The sequence below is a fragment of the Felis catus genome, chromosome A1, assembly GCF_018350175.1.
Source record: "Felis catus isolate Fca126 chromosome A1, F.catus_Fca126_mat1.0, whole genome shotgun sequence".
Lineage (NCBI taxonomy): Eukaryota > Metazoa > Chordata > Mammalia > Carnivora > Felidae > Felis > Felis catus.
In genome coordinates this window covers 211,990,809-212,017,563 of record NC_058368.1, presented here as the reverse complement: position 1 = coordinate 212,017,563, position 26,755 = coordinate 211,990,809, and the positions used below count along the sequence as shown (strand labels likewise).

The 26,755-nt window shown below is 39.4% G+C and overlaps 1 protein-coding gene across 8 annotated transcripts in view; it reads right to left on the bottom strand.

Annotated features, from left to right (window-relative positions):
- ADAMTS12 (ADAM metallopeptidase with thrombospondin type 1 motif 12) overlaps positions 1–26,755 on the bottom strand; it is a 331,317-nt gene that overhangs the window by 222,781 nt on the left and 81,781 nt on the right. The window contains exon 1 of one of the 8 annotated variants that reach the window (XM_045038312.1): positions 467–663. The exons of the other annotated variants lie outside the window; for them this stretch is intronic. Within the exon in view, the coding sequence (XP_044894247.1) occupies positions 467–478 (12 nt within the window). The 5' untranslated portion in view covers positions 479–663. Of the gene's footprint in view, positions 1–466; positions 664–26,755 lie in introns of those variants that run through there. 8 annotated transcript variants of the gene reach the window in all.

Here is a 26,755-nt window from a genome sequence, read left to right as displayed (position 1 = left end):
TTATTACTACAGTTCATCTTTTTAAAATCCCCAGCATACCAGGCATTATTATATGGAATTCCCTTTTTTTTTAATTTTTTTAATGTTTTATTTAGTTTTGACTGAGAGAGAGAGACAGAGCATGAGCAGGGGAGGGGCAGAGAGAGAGGGAGGCACAGAATCTGAAGCAGGCTCCAGGCTCTGAGCTGTCAGCACAGAGCCTGATGTGGGGCTCAAACTCACAGACCATGAGATCGTGACCTGAGCCGAAGTCGGATGCTCAACCGACTGAGCCACCCAGGCGCCCCCCCCCCCTTTTTTTTTTTAAAGTTTATTTACTTATTTTGAGAGAGAGAGAGAGACTGCGCACATGTGAGTGAAAGAGCAGACCTAGGCCGGCTGACTAGTGACTATGTCCCCGACATGGCCGCGGAAAGAAACTCCTGCTCAAACCTCAGAACACGCCTCCTCCCCTTAAGTAACTTACCGATTGATACATTCTTCCGAAGTCTAAGGTGGGAGGAAGAGGAGTGTGAGAGGCGTGGAAAGTGTGAGTAGAAGAGGGAGGGCTTCTCTCAGGTAAGGGCCAGAGGAAGGAGCCCTCAACCCTGTCCAGGCTTAGAATGACCCAGGAGCATTTTACCCCTCCCCAAACCAATTAAATTAGAGTCTCTGGGGATGGTGTTTGGTGCTAGGTATTTATATAGCACAGCAAGGCTGACAGCCAATGGTTAATAGGTGACCAGTGAGAAACGTTCTGTATACACTGAGGCCAAACATGTTAGCGATCCTCAGACACAGTGGTTCTTAAACTTCAGGTGCATCAGAATCTCTTGGAAGACTTGTTCAAACACAGATTGCTGAGCCCCACCCCCGGAGTTTCTGATTCAGTAGGTCTGTGACCACCAGGCCCAACATTTGCATTTTTAACAAGTTCCAGGTGACCCTGATAATTGCTGATCTGGGCCCACACTTTGGCAGCCAATCAGCTGAGGTCACGACCCTTCCCCAGCCAATCGGCTAAGGCCATGATCCCTATAAAACCTTTGTGCTTTTAACACTCCCTCTCCCTCCCTCTCCCCCTCTCCCCCCACCCCCTCCCCCTCCCTCCCCTCCCTCTCTCTCCTCCTCTCTCCCTCTCCCTCTCCCTTCCTCCCCCTCCGGTATCTCACTGCTGCGTGGGTGCAGGTAGGAGATTGAGCTCCAGCTAGCTCGAATAAAGGCTCTTTGCTTTTGCATCGGACTCAGCTCCCTGTGGTCTTTGGGATCACGAATTCTGGGCATAACAGTGAGCAGGGGGTGGGAGCAGAGAGTGAGAGACAGAATCCCAAGGAGGCTCTGTGCTGTCAGCTCAAAGCCCTACTCAGGGCTTAATCTCACCAACCGTGAGATCATGACCTGAGCCAAAATAGTCAAACGCTTAACTGACTGAGCCACCCAGGCATCCCTGGGGCTCTCCTTTTTCTTGGAAGCCTTCCCTGGAGCTCTTTATTTCCTTGTGGCTCCCAGGCCAGCCCCCAGCCCCCAGCCATCATCCAGGGACTCTGTGTAGGGCACCTCCAAGTGAGATCCACTGATTTCAAGGCTCTCATATTGGCATGTCTGCTTTATCCAGCATCCATTTTTTAAATTGAGAAATCTAATCTTTCCTGACTCTCCATCCTTTTGGAAGAACCTCCACCTCTCTCCCCAGAAGGTTCAGGAATCTTCTCTTTACCCACCCTACTTGGAAATTTCACAATGAAGTGCCTTTGAGGGAGCCTTCTAACACCCATTGTACTCGACACTCAATGTACTTTTCATTCTGGACACTGTGTCTTTCAGTCCTTCAGTTATGAAAAATACTCTTGGATGTTAGACCCCCTGGATTTCTCTTCTATATCCTGACCATTTATCTCATATTTTCCAAGCATCTTATCTAATTTTTGAGAGAGTCTCTTGGCTTTATCTTGCACTATTTCTATTGGTTACTTTCTAAATTCAATCGTCTTTCCCCGCCCAGAGAGCTCTTTTTTTGGCCTCTAGTTTTCCTTTTCACAGGACCTTTTTCTTGTTCTATGGATACAATCTAGTCTAGAATATTTCTACGAACACTAGCTAAATGTTTTGAGGTTTACTTTTTTTGTTTGTTGCATTCCTTTCTGCTTCCTGCATTATCTGATTTCTCCAAAGTCAATTTTTCCTGTTTATTTACTTTGCTCTACCTCTTTTATGCATAACATTTTCCTAAAATGTCTTGACATCCTTGCTTCACCATCCATATCTCTGAGGGGTGCTAAAAAGCTGGTGATATGCTCTATGTAAGCATGGAGGAATTCTCATTTTTATGCACATGTTTATTCATTTTTGACAGAGAGAGAGTGGGGGTGGGGGAAGGGGTAGAGAGAGAGGGTAATAGAGGATCCGAAGAGAAGTCTGCACTGACAGCACTGAGCCTGATGAGGGGCTCAAACTCACGAACCATGAGATCATGACCTGAGCTCAACCGACTGAGCCACCCAGGTGCCCCAATAAAGGTCTTTTTTTTTCTGGACCATTAAGTTCCTGCAGAGAAAAAAGCTCTAGTCTACTGCTTAGGGGATAGACACCTGGCAGTGTATAATCCTGCTGGAGATTGTGGAAGCACATGGCCATTCTGTTTTCAGTTCCAGCCTCCAGCCTGCCCTCTGTCACATCTAGAATCTCCAAGTCCCAAAACTCTCTGGGTGCTCCTGTGTCAAATCAAATTTATTTCTGTCTATAGCCCACCAGTGTGTACACTCTGAGGTGCAGCTCACATGGCCGTGAAACCTTGGTGATTTCTCGTCCCACTTCATCTTCTAGAATGTTGTCAAAATCTCGTATCCTAAGATGACTTATTCCCTTACTGTTAGGAAGGAGACTTATTTGTTCCACCTGTCATCTTTGAAAATGTGTTGATGGTTTTAGAAATAATTGAAAATAAAAATAGTTAGATTAATTAAACATATTTCTAACAGGTTTAAATACACAACGAATTAAACCTTCTCACTGACACCAAAGAGATTATAACATTAAATTCAACCTTTTTAAAGCTTAGAAAAATAAGTCTACTTCTTTTTTAATTCACAATTTAAAACTGTTTATGCCCCAAATAGTTCATAATAGAGAAATAATGAAGGGCACAAAACACAAAAAATCCCTACTAATAGAATAATTATACTCCAAAATATCACAACATCCTTGTCAAAATCTAAATAGCACAAATAATTTACTCAATTCTGGAAAGTATTTGGCGAGTCCTACAGAACTTTCTGAAGCATGTGAATGACAGCTGAAGGTTACCCACCATTCGTGATCTTTTCAGTGACCTCAACCCTGAGGAGGGAAATGTTCTTGGATAGGAGTTGGGCCTGATGCAAATGCCAACCTGTTTGTCCCTGAATACATGACCCCTGAAGTTACTAATGAAGAGTAATTGTTAAGCAAAGTACAGAGGTATCGAGAATTTGTGACCACAGCAAAGATAGCAAGATGAGGGTTTATACACAACACATATGTATACGTATATGTTTGACGTATATTCCTTTTATAAACAATTATTTTTAAAAACTTGCCAGTGGTTATCTCTATGTGACCCATTTATTTTAAAAGATTAAAGTACAAACTACTTCTCCTGTCAAGAATCATTATATGGCACAAAAACAGACACATAGACCAATGGAATAGAATAGAAACCCCAGAACTAGACCCACAAACATATGGCCAACTCATCTTTGACAAAGCAGGAAAGAACATCCAATGGAAAAAAGACAGCCTCTTTAACAAATGGTGCTGGGAGAACTGGACAGCAACATGCAGAAGGTTGAAACTAGACCACTTTCTCACACTGTTCACAAAAATAAACTCAAAATGGATAAAGGACCTAAATGTGAGACAGGAAACCATCAAAACCTTAGAGGAGAAAGCAGGAAAAGACCTCTCTGACCTCAGCCGTAGCAATCTCTTACTCGACACATCCCCAAAGGCAAGGGAATTAAAAGCAAAAGTGAATTACTGGGACCTTATGAAGATAAAAAGCTTCTGCACAGCAAAGGAAACAACCAACAAAACTAAAAGGCAACCAACGGAATGGGAAAAGATATTCGCAAATGACCTATCGGACAAAGGGCTAGTATCCAAAATCTATAAAGAGCTCACCAAACTCCACACCCGAAAAACAAATAACCCAGTGAAGAAATGGGCAGAAAACATGAATAGACACTTCTCTAAAGAAGACATCCGGATGGCCAACAGGCACATGAAAAGATGTTCAGCGTCGCTCCTTATCAGGGAAATACAAATCAAAACCACACTCAGGTATCACCTCACGCCAGTCAGAGTGGCCAAAATGAACAAATCAGGAGACTATAGATGCTGGAGAGGATGTGGAGAAACGGGAACCCTCTTGCACTGTTGGTGGGAATGCAAATTGGTGCAGCCGCTCTGGAAAGCAGTGTGGAGGTTCCTCAGAAAATTAAAAATAGACCTACCCTATGACCCAGCAATAGCACTGCTAGGAATTTATCCAAGGGATACAGGAGTACTGATGCATAGGGCCACTTGTACCCCAATGTTCATAGCAGCACTCTCAACAATAGCCAAATTATGGAAAGAGCCTAAATGTCCATCAACTGATGAATGGATAAAGAAATTGTGGTTTATATACACAATGGAATACTACGTGGCAATGAGAAAAAATGAAATATGGCCTTTTGTAGCAACGTGGATGGAACTGGAGAGTGTGATGCTAAGTGAAATAAGCCATACAGAGAAAGACAGATACCATATGGTTTCACTCTTATGTGGACCCTGAGAAACTTAACAGGAACCCATGGGGGAGGGGAAGGAAAAAAAAAAAAGAGGTTAGAGTGGGAGAGAGCCAAAGCATAAGAGACTCTTAAAAACTGAGAACAAACTGAGGGTTGATGGGGGGTGGGAGGGAGGAGAGGGTGGGTGATGGGTATTGAGGAGGGCACCTTTTGGGATGAGCACTGGGTGTTGTATGGAAACCAATTTGTCAATAAATTTCATATATAAAAAAAAAGAATCATTATAGACATTTCTGTAAATATTCTTTTCTCCAGGAGGTGGAACTTAACCTCTGAACTTAACCCTACCCTTTAGTGTCAGCTTTGTTCAGTAACTTGGTCCCACACAGCGGGGTACTGAAAACAGAGAGAACAAATGACTTTACAATGGAGAAGCATGGCAGACGTTACTTCAGCCAGGTGATCGAGGTTAGCATCATTAGTGGTAAGTCACGTCAACATCACGTGCCCTTGGTATGATGTCATGACAAGGGCACTTTACTTCTGTTGTGTTCTTCCCCAAGCCTCATAACCCAGGTCTAACCATGAGAAAAACATTAGACAAACCCAAATTGAGAGATGCTCTCCAAAATACCTGACCACTATTCCTGTCAAGTCCTCAAAAACAAGGGAAGCCTAGGAATGTCATAGCCCAGAGGAGACTAAGGACATGTGATAACTAAACGCAAAGCGATGTTGTGGGTGGGATCTTGGAACAGAAGACTGACACTATAGAAAACTAGAGGACCCTAAAAAAAGTGTGTAGTTCAGTTAATAGTAATGTGCCAATGTGGGTCCCTGAGCTGTGACAATAATACTACAGTTACCAGATGCTAATAATGAGGGAAACTGGGTGCCAGGTATATGCACACAACTGTAGGTGCTATCTTTGCAACTTGCCTGTAAATCTAAAATTGCTCTAAAAAAAAGAGTCTACTTAAAAAATTACAAATCATTCTTTTTTATATTAGTATTAAAATTGATGGAAGCTTAATCTCAATCGAAATCTGAGAATTGAAATTAAAAATCTTCCACAGTAAAACTGTGCAATGATTCTGTTCATGGAGCCACATCCTAATATGGTCAGAGGAAATCTCACACGCCTCCAGGGACGTGAGGGAGGACTGCTTCTCCCTTTGGAGACAATCTGCATCAAAAGCCTCAGAAAAGCACATTTGTGACCCCAAAACTCCACTTACAAAATTATTTCCAAAAGAACTGATCCAAATAAAGGAAAACAGTTTGTGCACAAAGACATCTATCAGAGCGGTATTCCCAATGATGAATAATAGGAAGCAATCTATATGACCAACAACAGAGGACTGGAAAGGAAACGGGGTAACATTTGCACAACAGGATGTTATACAGCAAATAAAAAATGTGCTATGTTTCTAATGATATCAAAAATGTTCATTGTAAGAGATTAAATAAAGGATAAGAAATTATATGTTCAGTATGATTCCAACTATTTAGAAATATAGAGAAAATAAAGAAAAAATATATGCATATATATTCTTAACCATAGTCACTTCTAAACCTGTTGCTGGACAAGGGTTACTTTCTCTTTTATACTTTTGTTGAAAATTCTGAATTTGCCACATTGAGTACACATTTCTTTTATAACAAAAATAAAGTTATCCTCAAAATATTTCCTAGTGCTTTTCTTTGTGAGATTACACATAATTTTTATTTTCCTCTCCGTGCCTTTTTGAATTATTTGAAGCTCTGTATTAGCATGTGATACCTTTAAAACCAGACAGAATGTATAAAATGTTTCATTATGCTTTGGTAATTCAATGCCTTGAGTGGTAACTCATGTTTTAGCTAGGCAAATAATTTTAATAGTATCATTAAAAATGATCTACACAGGGGCACCTGGGTGGCGCAGTCGGTTAAGCGTCCGACTTCAGCCAGGTCACGATCTCGCGGTCCGGGAGTTCGAGCCCCGCGTCAGGCTCTGGGCTGATGGCTCAGAGCCTGGAGCCTGTTTCCGATTCTGTGTCTCCTTCTCTCTCTGCCCCTCCCCCGTTCATGCTCTGTCTCTCTCTGTCCCAAAAATAAATAAACGTTGAAAAAAAAAAATTAAAAAAAAAAATGATCTACACAGATCAAGCGTGATGTATGGAGGCTATTTATTTAGGAAGCATGATTTTAATTGAAGTGTTTTTAATATTAAAAAAATTTTTTTATGTCTACTCATTTTTGAGAGACAGAAAGAGACAATGCAAGTGGGGGAGGGGCAGAGAGAGAGGGGGAAACAATCCAAAGTAGGCTCCAGACTCTGCGCTGTCAGCCCAGAGCCTGAGGAAGGGCTTGAACTCACAGACTACAAGATCACGACCTGAAAAAGTCAGACGCTTAACCAACTGAGCCACCCAGGGGCCCAGGAAGTGCCTTTAGAATACGTTCTGTTCCTGATATCCTGTCACCAGTCTGTCCAATCACATCACTAATCAGGGTCCATAGAAAAGCAGCTGGGGGGCGCCTGGGTGGCGCAGTCGGTTAAGCGTCCGACTTCAGCCAGGTCACGATCTCGCGGTCCGTGAGTTCGAGCCCCGCGTCGGGCTCTGGGCTGATGGCTGGGAGCCTGGAGCCTGTTTCCGATTCTGTGTCTCCCTCTCTCTCTGCCCCTTCCCCGTTCATGCTCTGTCTCTCTCTGTCCCAAAAATAAATAAACGTTGAAAAAAAAAATTAAAAAAAAAAAGCAGCTGGGAGCAGGGAAGGGGGGCACTCAGGTTGTAGAACACTGACAGGAGAGAAACGATAAATACACTGGATTAGAAGAGAAGGGGAAAAGAATAACAGAAAAAGCGGAAAAGGGAAAAGGAGGAAGGATGGAACAGGAGCAAGGAACAGGCAGGAAAGGAAGAGCAAAATCATGTACTTAGTAGGAAGCTGGAAATGATATGAAAAAACTCACTAAAGGGTAACCGAACAGGGTGAGAGATGTTCTTAATCGGTAGATAAACTAGCAGGGTTCGATCAGCACCGATCGATTTTGTTAAAAAAAGGTTTAAAAGCTGTAAGAAAGTGTTCTGAGAGGCAACCATTTATGCCAAGTCAGTGGCAGACAAGAGTGCTGTGCATATCGACACACAGGCGTCTCCCCGTTGTCCACATGCACTGTGTGTTTATTCATACTCCAGGCCTCCCTGCCACCTTCACTTCCTCTTCTTGGTCATTCATTGTTTACTTCATGGCAGAAGAGGGAGAAGGGCAGACAAGTTTTTGAAAAGCATATCTCCAAAGACTGGAGTGGGGGGGGGGGGTGGTTTGAATACAACTCCAGTTACAGGAAAAGAACACCATTAAGCTTTTGGAAGCTTTAGGGTTATCAAAGCCCTTCTGAACCAGAAAGAAAGGAAAATTCTTATTGACCAAGTATTCTATGGATGTTTGCCTTGCCAAGTACTAGTTTTGAATCGTATTTAAATGATGTAAGTTAAAACCGTACTTTGCCAGCTTTATAAACTTAGGTAAATGAAAATGCAATATGTACTTATCAGACAGAATACATTCATCTTTGTTTTATAGGGTCTATGGTTTAATATTATTATCCTAACTAATTTAAAACATTTTTAAATGTCTGTACCTTTTATTTTATATAGCATACTGTGGGTTTTATCTATAATTTATTTGGTTCATATGTTGCTTCTGGGAAAATAGGATCCCACTCACTACAGTGTTCAGGAACATTTAGCGTCATGATAGACTACCCAAATTGTTATATACTAAAATGCATACTGTTAAAAGGAGACAACTAGAAAACAAGATAATATATGTGTGGTAGGCAAAATAAGGCCTCCCAAAGATACCCATGTCCTAATTCCCAGAAATTGTAACTAAGTTAGATAACATGGCAAAGAGAAATGAAGAATGCCAACAGACTTAAGGTTGTTAATCAGAGATGGGAGATTAGCCTGGATTATACAGGGGGTGGGGGAGCTGATGTAATCCAAAGGATTATTATAAATGGAAGAAGGAGCTAGCAATAACTAGGGAGATGGCAGTGTGAAAAAGACTTGGCTCAACGTTGCTGGCTTTGGAGATGGAAAAATAAGGACATAAGCTATGAAAGGGACTTCTAGAAGCTAGAGAAAGCATGGAAATAGTTTAACCTCAAAGCTGCAGAAGGGATGCCACCCCACTGTTGGCTCACCAAGATCCATGTCAAACTACTGACCTCCACACCTATTAGATCATAAATCTGTGTTGTTTTAAATGACATGGCTTGTAGTAATTTGTTAAAGCAGCAATAGGAAACTCACACAACATGGTTACACACATCGAGTGCAAAAGGAGAGAGTGCCAGCTCTAAATAAAAGAAGATTACCTAAATTTAGATGGAAGTTAGTATCCAGCCCTCAGGTGGATGGAAAGGGCTAATTTTGCTCCCTGGGAATTTTAGCTACTTGGTCCAGACTAAAGAGTTTGAAAGAACTTAAAAAGAGGCCATTGTATTCACCTTAAACCAATTACAGTGGTGTGGGTTCATTTCAGCCCCTGGAGTTTCTGCCAAATCAGTGCAAAGAAAATGTCAAGTTTGTTAGGGTCAAAATATAGTTCTCTTTCTATTGAGAAGAAAAATTAGAAACAGAAGGCACTGAGATATTTAGTTGTCTTTCTAGAAATCTTAACATATGATTTGGGACTCTGAGGCAAAATGCAAGAGGTGAAATGGAATAATGTAAGGCTACAAGGAGATACAGAGTCTTACCCTGGTATGTGACCACATGCAGTCACTGAATCTCTTGGATCTAAGGTTTTTCAGATGAAAAATGAAAATTCTAATACTTGCCCTGACTTCTTCCCATGGGTATAGTGAAAAGCAAATAAAGCTATAGACATGAATCTGCAAAGGACATTTGCACATCCCTCTATCATTTTCAGCTGAATAATCACAAAGACTTACTTTGCTGCAAATCACAATTATACTTTCCTAATAGTTTCCTTTCAAATTAACACATGCCTGGGATGGTGGGTGGTTGTTTTTTTTTTAATAATGTGACAGTCTCATCTATGGAAAGCATGAGCTCATGGTTTTAAACACATTTTCATTCCAAAGTTTCCAAAAAGACCTTCCCAGAACAGTCTGTTTGACCTCAAGGGCATTGAGGAGGAAACAGTCTTGTGCACTGGGACCTGGCTGTTGCCGACAATGAACTGAGTTTAGGAAAATCTGAAATCTGTGGGGAACAAGAGATCCCATTTGGATCAAGTTTCAACCTTCCTAGAGTCTCCTGGGAAACTGTGGGGACATTGCTGAATCCTTTCTCACTATTTGTAACTTGTACTCTGTTATAGGTTCCTTGGAGGAAGGGAAGTCTTTAACTGCCTGTGATTCAACTTCTCCCAGGACACATTAGGAACTCCAAATAAGTCCAGCTCTCATTGATTTTATGTTCCCAGCTTTATCTGGGGGTTCATGGCAATATAAAAATGTTTTAAAAAGTGTTTCTCAAATCTAACTGAAATATGCATTCAGAAAAACTCAGGGGTCCAAGCAGAGTCCACTTTGCATTAGGTCTCGGGGCATAACTGAAATCATGTGATTTCAGGGTCTCTGCCTTCAATTTCTGCCCTCATTCCTTTCCTCAGACAATTCTCCTCCTTTCTTCCTTTCCACATACACTTCTCATGTCAGCTTCTAGAAAGTCCTTCCTTGACCATGCAAACAAAAATGAGTGGGTCTCTGTCTAAATGAGCGGGTCTCCATCCTTTCCTGGGAGCATATCCTAATAAATCACAAGAAAACAAGACGAGAGCCTCCATGATTAAGTGAAGAGGCATTCACCAAGACACCAAGTCCCGTTCTGCATGATATTTTCCTCTTTTTTACTTTCATGTATATTCTAAATCTTCTGAAGTGATTCGTTTTTATTACTAAAATTTTAAACTGAAAAACAAATATCCATCCAGCAAAAAATAGATACATAGGGGGTTTCTGGTTTCCCATGACACATGTAAGGAGCTAGGAAGTCACCATTCTATCCTAATAAGCAAAAACTTCAACAGACTGAAAAATCAACAACTCCTCTTGGATCCATAAAAGAGGGGAGGATACAGGGGAAGATACCCCCAGGCCTGGAGAGACAGACTGGTGAATATAGGAAGTAGCAGCTTACCGAAACAGAGACTCACGTGGAAAACACCATGGGGATGAGAACCAGTAAAATCCAAACTAATTTTGACACACTGCTGGAGGCTCAGCATGGACACAACTCTGAGAGCTAACTCCAATGGGACTCATTTATAAGGGACCCCTACAAAACTGAGATTTATCTCAAAAAACTGGGCCAAATCCCCACAATAAATATTGGGGAAAAAAATCCCCTCATTCTTCTGGCCAGAGTATTTTGAAATACTTTAGAACCCTATGTTCTTCACAAAACTGTCTTCAGAAGAAACTAGTTAGCCAGAGCCGAATCTGCTAGGGAATTACCAGAATCTGACTTACCTTGAGGAAAGGAAATACCGAACTCTAAATAGCTCTAGCCTTCCATATGGGAGAAAGGAAATATTGAACTCCAGTCTACTCAAGCCATCTTTTCCCATCTAAAGGGGAGAAAAAACTGAGAAATAGCTCTGAAGTTCACAGTCCAGAGGCCAGGCTTACTAAAACACTGAGACCTAATCATAAGACTACAGAACACCTTCCCTTCCCCTAAACCTCACCACCACATTACTAAAGGCCCATTTATGGCAGTTCCTTTTATGTAGTATATCATGTCTACTTATCAAGAAAATATTATTCCCCAAAATGGTAACTATGTGAGAAGATAGATATGTTAATTATTAGCTTGATTATATGGAAATATCATGTATAAACATATACAATTTTTCTTTAAAAAAACTACAAGACATACAAAAAGCAAAAAAAACAATTTGAAGAGACAGAGCAAACATCAGAACCAGACATGGCAGGGATGTTGAAATTATCAAACCAGGAATTTAGAACAAATATGATTAATGTGCTAAGAGCTCTAATAGAAATGTAGACAGCATGCAATAACAGATGGGAAATGTAAGCAAAGAGATGTAAATCCTAAGAAAGACCCAAAAAAACAAAATACTAGAGATCAAAACCACTATGACAGCAATAAAGAATGCCTTTAATAGGCTTATTAGCAGATTGGTCATGACTGAGAAAAGACTCTTTGAGCTTGAGAATATACCAATAGAAAACTCTAAAATTTAAAATCAAAGAGAACAAAGACTAAAAAAAAAGGAACAGATTATCCAAGGACTGTTGGGGCAACCATAAAAGGTATAGCTTACCCATTATGGAAATACCAGAAGGAGAATAAAGAAAGAAAGGAACAGAAGAAATATTTGAAATGAAAATGACTGAGAATTTTCCCCCAATTAATGCCAGAAACCAAAACACAGATCCAGGAAGCTCTGATAACACCATGCTGGATAAATGCCAAAAATACTACACCTCAGCATACCAAAGAAAAAAAAAATTTGATAAAAAATATCTATAAAAACCATACAACTAATATCATACTTAATAGTGAGAAACTTGAAGCTGTCCCACTAAGATCAAGTACAAGGCAAGTATGTCCTATCTTACCACTGCTTTTCAACATTGTACTGGAAGTTCTAACTAATGCAAAAAGTCCAAACAAAACAAAACAAAACAAAACAAAACAAAAAAAGAAAGGAAGGGAGAGAGGAAGAAGTAAAAGGTACACAGATTGAGATGGAAGATTTGTTTACAGATAACATAATTTTTGCAATTTTTTGTTTTTGTTTACAGATCACATAATTTTTGTTTACAGATAACATAATTTATTTACAGATAACATAATTATCTACATAGAAAATAAAAAAGAGTCAATACTACCACCCAAAGCAATCTACATATTCAATGCAATCCCTATCAAAATAACACCAGCATCTTCACAGAGCTAGAAGAAACAATCCTAAAATTTGTATGGAACCATTAAAGACCCTGAATAGCCAAAGCAATCTTGAAAAAGAAAACCAAAGCAGGAGGCATCACAATCCCGCACTTCAAGCTATACTACAAAGCTGTAATCATCAAGACAGTATGGTAATGGCACAAAAACAGACACTCAGATCAATGGAACAGAATAGAGAACATAGAAATGGACCCACGAACGTACGGCCAACTAATCTTTGACAAAGCAGGAAAGAATATCCAATGGAATAAAGACAGTCTCTTCAGCAAGTGGTGCTGGGAAAACTGGACAGCGACATGCAGAAGAATGAACCTGGACCACTTTCTTACACCATACACAAAAATAAGCTCAAATGGATGAAAGACCTAAATGTAAGACAGGAAGCCACCAAAATCCTCAAAGAGAAAGCAGGTAAAAACCTCTTTGATCTTGGCCACAGCAATTTCTTACTCAACACGTCTCCAGAGGCAAGGGAAACAAAAGCAAAAATGAACTATTGGGACCTCATCAAAATAAAAAACTTCTGCACAGCAAAACTAAAAGGCAAGCGACAGAATGAGAGAAGATATTTACAAACGACATAACATATAAAGGGTTAGTATCCAATATCTATAAAGAACTTCTCAAACTCAACACCCAAAAAGTAAATAATCCAGTGAAGAAATGGGCAAAAGACATGAATAGACACTTCTCCAAAGAAGACATCCAGATGGCCAACCGACACATAAAAAAATGCTCCACATCACTCAGCATCAGGGAAATACAAATCAAAATCACAATGAGATACCACCTTACACCTGTCAGAATGGCTAACATTAACAACTCAGGCAACAACAGATGTTGGCAAGGATGCAGAGAAAGAGGATCTCTTCTGCACTGCTGGTGGGAACGCAAGCTGGTGCAGCCACTCTGGAAAACAGTATGGAAGTTCCTCAAAAAACTAAAAATAGAACTACCCTACAACCCAGCAATTGCACTACTAGGTATTTATCCATGGGATACAGGTATGCTATTTTGAAGGGACACATGCACCCCCATGTTTATAGCAACACTATCTACAATAGCCAAAGTATAGAAAGAGTCCAAATGTCCATCAATGGATGAATGGATAAAGATGTGATATATATATACACACATATATATATATATATATATATATATATATATATATGTGTACTGTATATATATATACATATATATGTATATATATACACACACACATATATATGTACTGTATATATATATACATATATATGTATATATATATATATACACACACACACACACAATGGAGTATTACTCAGCAATCAAAAAGAATGAAATCTTGCCATTTGCAACTATGTGGATGGAACTGAGGGTACTATGCTAAGCAAAATTAGTCAGAGAAAGACAAATATCATATGACTTCACTCATTTGAGGACTTTAAGACACAACAGATGAACATAAGGGAAGGGAAGCAAAAATAATGTAAGAACAGGGAGGGGAACAAAACATAAGAGACTCTTAAATATGGAGGGTAACTGGAGGGGTTGTGGGAGGGGGGATGTGCTAAATGGGTAAGAGACATTAAAGAATCTATTCCTGAAATCACTGTTGTACTATATGCTAACTAATTTGGATGTAAGTTTTAAATTTTTTTTTTAACGTTTTTATTTGTTTTTGAGACAGAGAGAGACAGAGCATGAATGGGGGAGGGTCAGAGAGAGAGGGAGACACAGAATCCGAAACAGGCTCCAGGCTCTGAGCAGTCAGCACAGAGCCCGACGCGGGGCTCGAACTCACATACCGTGAGATCGTGACCTGAGGTGAAGTCGGACGCTTAACCGACTGAGCCACCCAGGCACCCCGGATGTAAGTTTTAAAAAATAAAAAATAAAATTAAAAAAATACAAAAGAAGCATCAACAATAACAACAACAACAAAACCCCTGGAACTAATAAGAATTTATAGCAAATTTGTAGGACACAAGTTAATACACAGAAGTCAATTCCTTTCTTATATACCAGCAATGAACAAATAAAATTTAAAATTAAAAACACAATATCATTTAAATTAGTACCCCCAAAATAAAATACTTGGGTATAAATCTAACAAAATAAGCAAAAAGTCTATAGAGGAAAAAACTCTGATGAAGAAAATCAAAGAAGTAAATAATTGAAGAGATGATCCAAGTTCATGGATAGGAAGACTCAATGTTGTCAAGATATCCGTTCTTCCCAACTTGGCCTATATATTCAATGCAATCCCAATCAAAATCCCAGAAAATTATTTTGTGGATATTAACAAACTAATTCTAAAGTTTATATGGGAAGGCAAAAAAAAAAAAAAAAAAAAAAAAAAAAACCAACACAATACTGGAGAACAGAGTTGAGGACTGACACTACCCAACTTCAAGATTTATTATTAAACAGCTGCAACAACCAGACTTCCACATGCAGAAAGGAAAAAAAGGAATCTAGACACAGACATTATACCCTTCACAAAAATTAACTCAAAATGCATTACAGACCTACATGTACAACACAAAACTATTCAATTCCTAGAAGATAACATAGAAGAAAACCTAGATCATCTTGGGTCTGGCAATGACCTTAAGATACAATACAAAGTCATGATCCAGGAAACAAATAATTGATAAGCTGCCCTTCATTAAAATTAAAAATTCATGCTCTGTAAAATACAACATCAAGACAGTAAGAAGACAAGCCACAGACTGGGACAAAATATTCACAAGATACACATCTGATAAAAGATTGTTATTCAAAATATAACAAGAATTCTCAAACTCAACAATAAGAAAACAAACAATCCAATTTAAAAATGGGCCAAAGACCTTAAAAGACATCTCACCAAAAGAGATACACAGATGGCAACTAAAAATATGAAGAGATGCATCACATCATATGTTATTAGGGAAATACATATTAAAACAACAAAAAGTTATCTCTGTACACCTATTAAAATGGCCCAAGTCTGGAACATTGACAACATCAAATGTTGATGAGGATGTAGATCAACAGGAACTCTCATTCATTGCTGGTGCAAATGCAAAATGGTACAGCCACATTGGAAGACAGATTGAATTCTTACAAAACTAAACATACTCTCACCATACAATCCAGCAATCGAGCTCCTTGGTGTTTACTCAAAGGAGTTGAAAACTTATATCCACACAAAAACTTGCACTCATAGCAGCTTTATTCATAATTGCCAACCCTTGGAAGCAAACAAGATGTCTCTCAGTAGGTGAATAAATGAATTAAGTGTGGTACATCCAGACAAAGGAGTATTATTCTGCATTAAAAAGAAATGAGCTATCAAACCATGAAAAGACACGGAGTAACTTAAATTCACAATACTAAGTGAAAGAAGCCAATCTGAAAAGGCTACATACTGTATGATTCCAACTATTTGGCATTCTGGAAAAGGCAAAACTATGCAGACAGTAATAAAATCAGTTGATGCCAGAAACTGGGGGCGGGGGGGGGGGCGGGGGAGGGGGGGGCAAATAGGCAGAGCACAGAGGATTTTTAGGGCAGTGAAAATATTCTGTATAATAATATATTAATGAATACATGTCCAAACCCATAGGATATACAACACCAAGAGTGAACTCTAATATAACTATGGACTTTGAGTGAGTATGATGCGTCAATATAGGTTCATCAATTGTAACAAATGTACCATTCTAGCAGGGAGTGTTGATAACAGGAGAGGCCATGTATATGTAGGGGCAGGGAGTATATGGAAAATCTCTGCACCTTTATCTTAATTATGATGTGAACCCAAATCTTCCCTTAAAAAAGTAAAATTTTAAAAATAAAGTTTGTTTAATAGTACAGAGTTTGGGGTGCCTGGATGGCTCAGTTTGTTAGGCATCCAACTGTTGATCTCAACTCTGGTCTTGATCTCAGGGTTATGAGTTCAAGTTCTGCACTGGGCTCCACACTGGGCGTGGAGCCTACTTAAAAAAAGAAAGAAAAAAGTAGAGAGTTTCAATTTTTGCAAGATGAGAGGAGTTCTGGGGATGGATGTATCCCATTCTTAATGTACATATATTTAATTGCACAGAACTGTAAATGTAGAAATGGTTAAGATAAATTCTGTATTATGTGTATTTTACCACAATATAAACAAAAATTGCCAAAAAAAGGAGAAAATATATATCCACGGTCCTTAAAATGATAACATTGCCAAGGAAAATTATGTTGCAGACTAGGTACCTTTTGAGGTCTCTTTCAATAAGTAAATTCTGTGTAATTTTAATTTTAGATTCTCAGGAGCCATTTCCTTGTACAAAGCTAGTATAATCCACCTACACCAGAGATGGCAAAAAACATGGTCCACAGGCTGCCGCCTGCCTCACCTACATGGCCCTGTACTGTGTTCAGCAGACACTACTATTCATTTCTGGCACACTCTCCACATCTTCTATGCCCCTTACAGATCCTCTCAGCAAGCTAGCCAGGCATCCTCTACCAATTAATAAAACTTGACATTCTGAAAGGAAACGTATATACCATTGTGATCTAGACATAACCCCTCCTAAGATGTTCTATTATTCATTTAGAAAACACGGGAGATCAGAACATGGCAGAATTAAAAATATATATGTTTCAGGAAAAGAAATGGAGACAGGTCCCCTTTGTGACTTCATGCATACATAATAAAGTATATACATGAATGAAAATTGAGTCTTCTTCTCCAGGATTCTTGGAAAGAAGCCACTAGACTATTGCTTCATCCCTTTGCACAGAGTTCTGTCTTAAAAGACAGGTCTGTTTGACTCTTTTTTTTTTTTTAAGTTTATTTATTTATTTTGAGAGACACAGACATAGATCGAGCAGGGGAGGGGCAGAGAGAGAGAATGCGGGGCTCAAATTCACCAACCATGAGATCGTGACCTGAGTCCAAATCAAGATTTGGATGCTTAACTGGTGCCCCAGGTCTGCTTTACTCTTAAGAGCTGAGCTGGTACATACTGGATAAGTTTTCATTAGATTCAATTTATTTTGAGCACTTACTATTTGAAGTGCATTAAGACAAGCACCACCACATGTGATGTACATATGAATAAGGCTTGTATTTTGCCTTCCAGATACAGGCATGAACAAGTCTAATACAAAGTGGGCAGTGAGAAGCAACAGATACCACACTGGGGAAGTATAAAGAGAAAGACATTAATTCCATCTGGGACGATTTCATAAAGGAGGTATTTGTGATCTGGGCCTTCAAGAACGAATAGTACTTTACATTGCAAAGTATAAACTTTTAGACAAGTGAAAACACTGCACAAAGCCCAGATACAAAAGGTACAAGGGATATCCAGAATTCCAGAAAAAATGTGAGCTGTTCTTGATTGATTGAATCTTCCATTCCAATTCTTCTTTGTTCTTTTAAGAAAAACAGGTGTCACTCATCTTTTTGTTCAGTTATATTTCAGGTTCCAGGGCCTGTCTCCTCTTGAATTTGGGCTCAACACAGTATCTCTTTGGCCAACTTCTCAATAACCGGTCTACTTGATACTAAGAAAGTCATGTTCTTGATATTTTGGTTGGAACTTGGTAATAGCAGGCAGAGAAGTTTTCACAGCTTTAAGAACCATGCCCCTCTAGTTTTTCTTCTTCTTACTTAGAGAGCTTAAAGACACCCCTGGCTGCTTGATGGGTGAACTATATTCTCTACAAAATGAAAGCCTGTTCTCAAACAGTTGATGGCCTGGCATCATGTGTGTCACCCACAGAGCCTATGTCATAGCTTGTCATAGCTACACCAGTGTGGCCATCAGTACGATACACTAGGGTCTGGTTTTCTATGTAAATTCTTAGTCATTGGACTCAGAATTACCCCCAACTCCCTGTCTTTGCATGGACTTAACTATATGCATAAAACTGGGTAGAAGAAAGATCCTGTGTATCAGTTTTCTTTGTCTACCCTACACCTTGTATCCTGCTCAACCCCAACCCCAGGCCTTGATGATGTTGAATGCCTTCTTCTCAGGAGCCCAGCACAGGGCCACATACATCAAGCTACTAAAAAAAGAGCTTTTTTTAGGATATTGATGATGGCTGATTTTTCCTGAAGACACACAATCCCTTATTGTGAAAGGGGGAAAGAGGACTGAGCTGGCCCTTTATCAAGAGAAACACTGTTAAGAAGCAGCTGACCATCAAGCACTGCCCAAGGAAAGCAGCTGGCTGGGTTTCCTCTGAATCCACGATGTTGGATTTTTGTTTAACTTCACACTAACCTGATCGGAGATCACAACTTTCATTCACCCAATCAAGAAGCATGCACTAGGGGTTTCCTGTGTGGCAGCTTCTTCAAAGCCTTGAAAATACAACAGTGAACAAACTAGGTCCTCCTGCCCTTGTGGAGTTTACACTCCAGTGAGGAACACAGAGAAATAATAAGCAACTAAAGCATATTGTAATAAAAGTCCGGATAAGGAAAGTATAGGATTCTGTAAGAGTACATGAGAACCTTGGAATTCCAGAAAAGACTCTCCAGAGGAACTGACATTTAAGCTAATTTGGCACCAAATACATTTTGGGATTGCTTGTATGGAAGTGAACTATGCCAGTTTTTTCCTAAGCGTGGTTGTACACATTACGAAAAACTATCAAAATGTTTGGAATAATGCAAATAAAATAAAGCATTTCCTTTTGACTTCATACTAACACACCAACAAGCCCACTAAAAGGCCAACTCTCTAGAAGAATGTGTTCTTACTTGAGTTACAATTTACTTTTTTTTAAAGACTTTTTTAAGTGATCTCTACTCCCAAACTCATGACCCTGAGATCAAGAGTCACATGCTCTTCTGACTGAACCAGCCACATGCCAGTGTTACTATTTACCTTTGATAAGAGTCCAGACCCTGTGAAGTTAGGGTTAATTTGTACAAGACTGAAAAGTTGAAAATGATTTTGCTCAGCAGAAATGCAAATGGCTACTGCCCAGTACAGAACATAACCCTGAAGGTTAGTTTTTATTGCCTCATATAACATTAACCCATTTTGTGTCTGACCTGGCACTCATATCCCAACGCTCTCACTTATTAGTTGTTCCTTGTGTTCTTCTTATACTAGAGTTACTATGCTGCCGGTTCCCTCTTTAATGAATTAAACTTTCACGTGTGCGTGTGTGTGTGTGTGTGTGTGTGTGTGTGTGTGTGTGTGTATGAAAATCGTGTTTTCAACTTTTGGAAAATGATACCATGACACTGAAACTCACCAAGGGGAGGAAAGAGAGGCATGCTGTAAAAATTCAGATTCTGAGTCTCCAGCTGAAACCTACTGCATCAGAATCGCTGGGTGACAAGGGCCTGAGAATCCTGCCTCTTCTACTCTGCTGCTGAAAGTCAGTGTGATGGTGTTTGGGAACCGCTGGAGGAAAAGCGCCAAGAATGTCCCCATGCTCAGAGAAAGCACTGTTGGCACATCAACGGAACCTCTTCTCTTTATCTCAGGGCTTTTGGCCCCAGGAAATATGAACCCCTCTTGAGGATGAATAACTAAAACTGTTTGTACTATAAATTGAAATCATTTATACTTTGGGGTTGTGGAGGGACAGGGCAGCAAATGGAGGAATATGAGAGAATAGGATTTCTGAGGTGGATAAAGGGCCTGAGGAGAGACTCAGGGTGGGGGTGGGAGCGAGGAGGCCGTTGAGCATCAACAAAAACAATGACATGATCACCGTCACTATTTTGCTTGCAGCCACGGACAGAACATGACTTCTTTTGAACGTATATACTGCTCATCACCAAAAGCATGCAAGGTTATTTCTAAAAAGAACCCACACATACAAGACAAAGGTAGAAAATGAAATCCATGAAGAAGGGTAAAATTCAAGTACCTTTACCACGAAGACTGAAATTGAGCGTGACTACAATTAATAAATTTGCCTTGAGCTTTCCTGTTGGCCAGTTATAAAGGAGATCAGATGATTTACAGGATTCTTGTTCTCTGTAAGAAGAAAGTGCACCAATTTTTTTTCCAACGTTTTTATTTATTTTTGGGACAGAGAGAGACAGAGCATGAACGGGGGAGGGGCAGAGAGAGAGGGAGACACAGAATCGGAAACAGGCTCCAGGCTCTGAGCCATCAGCCCAAAGCCTGATGCAGGGCTCCAACTCACGGACCGCGAGATCGTGACCTGGCTGAAGTCGGACGCTTAACCGACTGCGCCACCCAGGCGCCCCGAAAGTGCACCAAATTTTAAGTGACGGAAGATGCCTTCTGATACCGGCAATCTGACACACCCATGCAGAGAACAGTGAGATGCTTACGAGATATGGGCTCAATAGTGTGTTGATAGACAAAAAGCACAAGTGATCATCATGTGGCTGCTTTCTTTCTTCCACCTCTCAATAAAAACTGAGGGTGTCCCATGAAGGTAAGGTTTTGACAGGAATTGGAAGAGCTGAAGGAGAGTAAGCTACGGTGATCCCACAGACCGACAAGAAAAGAAAACAGGACTGGGGAGTTTCCTATGTAAAGAAAGATCTTCTAAAAAAAAAGAGTCTGAATTTTCATTTATGCCACCAAATACTAATTCTTCAATGGTATTCAGGACTTCATCAGGCTAATATACTCAAAATGTTTTCTAGGGGCAGCTGGGTGGCTCAGTCGGTTGAGTACCTGACTCATGATTTCGGCTCAGGTCATGATCCCAGAGTCCTGCACTGAGGGTGGAGCCTGCTTAAAATTCTCTCTCTCTCTCCCTCTGCTCACCCCTCCCTTTAGAATAAGTAAAATAAAATAAAATAAAATAAAATAAAATAAAATAAAATAAAATAAAATAAAATAAAATTGAATTAAATTAAATTAAATTAAATTAAAATGTTTTCTAAATCACACTGCTTCAAAAGGTGACAGCTAACTTCCTCCCTCTGTGTCAGGCACCTTTTGCTGCCCAGCTGACTTCTTTATTTTTGTAACTCCTTCTTGAGCTGCGTATAATAAATATAAAAGTGGTCTTTCCCCTTCTCACTGCCAGCAACATGTCAGGAGTTACTGGAAGTCATGCAGCAGGAGTAACGTCATCAGAGAATCTCAGTGGTAGGACAGCAGAAGTTTCCAAAGGTAAAACTTGAAGTTTCAAGGTAAAAACTGACAAACACCTTCTCTTTCCTTCTTTTTTACTCTCACCAAGAATACTGTAGCGTCAGGGGAGCCTGGGTGGCTCAGTCTGTTACCCATCTGACTTTGGCTCAGGTCATGATCTCCCGGTTCGTGGGTTCGAGCCCTGCATTGGGCTCTCTGCTGACAGCTCAGAGCCTGCAGCCTGCTTCAGATTCTGTGTCTCCCTCTCTCTCTTCCTCTCCCCTGCTCTCTCTCTCTCTCAAAAATAAATAAACATTAAGAATACTGTGGCAGATGTATCATACTTGTTGCCATAATGCATTAGGAATCTCAAGTGTTTCCTGAGATTAAATCGACAGCACAGCCATAGCCACAGACCTAGGTTCTTGGGACATTTAGCCTCTCAGACTGTATGCTGTAAGGTTACAAGATGGAGAATCTCAATTCATATATACAACAAATAAAATTTTTTGAAAACCTGAATCAGTAGTTAAAAATTTCCCACAAAGAAAAGTTTAGGCCCAATGTATTCACTGGTAAATTCTACCAAGTATTTAAGGAAGAAATAATACCAATCCTATATAAACTCTTTCAGAAAGTAGAACAGAAGGTAAAACTTTCCAACTTTTTCTGAAATCAGTATTACTAGGACATTAAAGTTAACAAAAACTTCAAGACATCACAAGAAAACTAAAGAATAATATTCCTCATGAACATAACTGTAAATATGTTCAAAAAATTCTTAAAAAACTGAATTTGGCAATATATGAAAAGGTGTATACACCATGACCAAGTGGGATTTATTCCATGAATGTAAGGTCCATTTAATTTCCAAATATCAATTATTATAAAATATCATGTTAATAAAGGACAAAAATTACATGACCATCTCAATAGATGTAGAAAAAGTCCTTGACAAAAATCAGTCACCCATACATAACAAAACTCTCAATAAACTAGATATATAAGGCATATTCCTTGACATGATAAAAAGAATGTTTAAAAAAATCCCTACAGCTAGATTCATAGTTAATGATAAAAAACAGAATGCTTTCTCCCTAAGACTGAGAACAAGAAAACATGTCCCCTCTCATTAGTTTCATTCAATGCTGTACCAGTGGTTCTAGCCTGTGTAATAAGATAAGAAAAAAAAATTAAAGTCATACAGATTGGAAAAAATTAAAATTGTCTTCCTCTGAAAACATAAACCTGTATTTAGAAAATCCTAAAAAAAACTTCAAAAAACTTACTATTCATAACGTGTGAATTTAGCAAGATTTCAAGACACAAGGTCAATATAGAAAAATTAACTGTATGTCTATACTAGAAACAAAAAACCCAAAAAATAGAATGAAGAAAACAGTTCTATTCTCAGTAGCAACAGAAAGAATAGAATAATTACAAGTCAATTTTTAAGTACACATGCAGGATTTATACCCTGAAAGCTATAAAATTTCACTGAGATTAATTAAAGAATTTCTAAAAGAGCTCACCAAACTCCACACCTGAAAAACAAAAAATCCAGTGAAGAAATGGGCAGAAAACATGAATAGACACTTCTCTAAAGGAGACATCCAGATGGCCAACAGGCACACGAAAAGATGCTCAACATCACTCCTTATCAGGGAAATACAAATCAAAACCACACTCAGATATCACCTCACACCAGTCAGAGTGGCCAAAATGAACAAATCAAGAGACTATAGATGCTGGAGAGGATGTGGAGAAACAGGAACCCTCTTGCACTGTTGGTGGGAATGCAAACTGGTGTAGCCACTCTGGAAAACAGCGTGGAGTTTCCTCAGAAAATTAAAAATAGACCTACCCTATGACCCAGCAGTAGCACTGCTAGGAATTTACCCAAGGGATACAGGAGTACTGATGCATAGGGGCACTTGTACCCCAATGTTTATAGCAGCACTCTCAACAATAGCCAAATTATGGAAAGAGCCTAAATGTCCATCAACTGATGAATGGATAAAGAAATTGTGGTTTATATACACAATGGAGTACTACGTGGCAATGAGAAAAAATGAAATATGGCCCTTTGTAGCAACATGGATGGAATTGGAGAGTGTGATGCTAAGTGAAATAAGCCATACACAGAAAGACAGATACCATATGTTTTCACTCTTATGTGGATCCTGAGAAACTTAACAGAAACCCATGGGGGAGGGGAAGGAAAAAAAAAAAGAGGTTAGAGTGGGAGAGAGCCAAAGCATAAGAGACTGTTAAAAACTGAGAACAAACTGAGGGTTGATGGGGGGGGGGGGGGGGGGTGGGGAGGGGGGGGAGGGTGGGTGATGGGTATTGAGGAGGGCACCTTTTGGGATGAGCACTGGGTGATGTATGGAAACCAATTTGACAATAAATTTCATATATTGAAAAAAAAACTGAGAACAAACTGAGGGTTGATGGAGGGTGGGAGGGTGGGGAGGGTAGGTGATGGGCATTGAAGAGGGCATCTTTTGGGATGAGCACTGGGTGTTGTATGGAAACCAATTTGACAATAAATTTCATACATTAAAAAAATAAAATAAAGTTAAAAAATAAAGAATTTCTAAATAGTTGAAGAGACATACCATGTTTGAGGACTGAAGACACAGTTTTGAGAAATTCTCTCCAAACTGACCTATAAGTTCAATACAATCCTTGTCAAATTTTGGATTTTTTTTGTAGAAAATAATCAGATGATCCTAAAATTTATATTGAAATGAAAAATACCAAGAATAGCCAAAATAACTTTTACAAAGAAGAACAAAGTTAAAAAGTCACCACCTCATTTCAAAACTTATTGTAAGGCTATCATAATCAAGACAGTGTGGTACTGTTGTAAGGACAAATACACACGTCAATGGATGAGAATAGAGAGGTCAGGAATTAACCCTTACTCTTAGGTCAATTAATTTTTAATGAAGTAGCCAAGGCAATTTAATGGGGACAGAGCAGGGAAAATGGGAAAGGAGATAGAGCTGAGACAACTGGATATCCACATGGAAAAGAATGAAGATGGTACTTACCTCACACCATATACAATTAACTCAAAATGGATCACGAGCCTAAATGCAAGAGCTAAAACTATATGTGAAGAAAATCATCATAACCTTGGATAAGGCAAAAATTTTTCTTATATACGATACCAAAAGCACAATACATAAGAGAAAAAATTGATAGACTGAACTTCATCAAAATTAAAATTTTTCTCTTTAAAAGATGTCTTTTAGAAAAAGAAAAAAACATGACACAGAAAGGGAGAAAATATTTATAAAACATCTATCTGATAAAAGACTTGTGTTCAGTATGTTCTTACAACTCAATGAGAAGACAAACCAATTACAAAGCAGACCAAAGATTTGAACAGACACTTTAATAAAGATATGACTTGTCGTTAAGCTTACAAAAAGATGTTCAACACCATTAATTATTAGGGGAATGCAAATTAAAACCATAATTATATATCAGTATATATACCACTATGTCCCCATTTGAATGTTTATAATCTAAAAGACTAGCAATGCCAAGTGTTGGCTAAGATTTGGAGAAACTGAAACCCTCACATATTGCTGGTGGGAAGGTAAAAAAGTACAATTATTTTAGAAAACAGTTTGGCAGTCTTTCAAAAGACTAAACATATACTTTTTATATAACCAAACAATTCCACTCCCAGGTATCTATTCAAGAGGAATGAAAGCATACAGCCACACAGGACTTGCATGCAGTATTCACAGCAGCAGTATTTAAAGTAGCCTAGAGCTGAAAGCCAAAGCTGGAAATAATCCAAATGTCCATCGGCTGGTGAATGGATGAACAAACTATGATATATCAGTACAATGGAATATTGTTCATCAATGAAGAGTGAGCAACTTATATATGCAACAACATGGATGAACCTCAAAAATACTATGCTAAGTGCAAGAAGCCAGACACGAAAGACATCTTGCATGATTCCAATACATGATATTTCTTTAAAATATCTTTAAAATGTCTTGAGACACAAAGAACAATGTTTGCCTGGGGATGGGCTGGAAAAGCTGCCCCATTCTTGTCCCCCTCCACATTCCAGTCCCTGGGGGACCCTCAGGCATGACTGCTCCTAGGAATACTGACATCATTGTGTGGGGTTACAGAGACCTCCCCCCCCCATATAAAAGGAAGTGACTTTTCTCCCAGATATTTACAGAGGGGCAGGGAAGCAGGACAGGAAACAGAGCTGTTTTCTCCTCACTCTTTCACACGAATTAAACAGACACCGAGTGCCTATCATGTGTGAGGGAATGTTTCAATACCAAACAACAGAAGACAAACATAACACAGTCCCTGACACCAAGGGGCTCCCAGCCTCACACAACAGGAGGCAAAAGGCAACTCTTCATCAACTTCGATCAAGATGATCTCATAAGGATGCGAATTAATTCCAGAACAGATGGGCACCCCTTCCCTGCCTTGATCACCAGCTAATGGTTGTGGAGCACATCCAGACCCTTTTGCTGCAATCTGTTCTGGAAAAGACACCTGCCCATGGGTGACTCCTTCTGAACAGCCACAGTGACTCCTATCATTTAACAGACTTCACAGACCTCGGAATAATGTACCTCCAGCTGAAGCAAACGAGCAACTCTGGGAGAAGTCTGGCTCTCTCTCTCTCTCTCTCTCTCCCTCTCTCTCTCCAATAAATAAGTACATATCCAAGGTAATAAATATATTAAATATGATCATGATTCCCTGGAATGGTATGAAAATGTACCAAGAAGGGAGGAAGAGGGTGGGAAGGGGAGGAAAGGAGGGAGGAAGGGAGGGAAGGGAGGAAGAAGGAAGGAAAAGTAGGACCATAAAATATACCAGGTAGAGGTACACACACACACAAAAGTTTTGATAGTTGATAGCTTACGGGATTTTATTTTCCAGGGCATCCAGGTGAGTTGGTGGGGAAAGAAATGGGCATGTAGGAGAA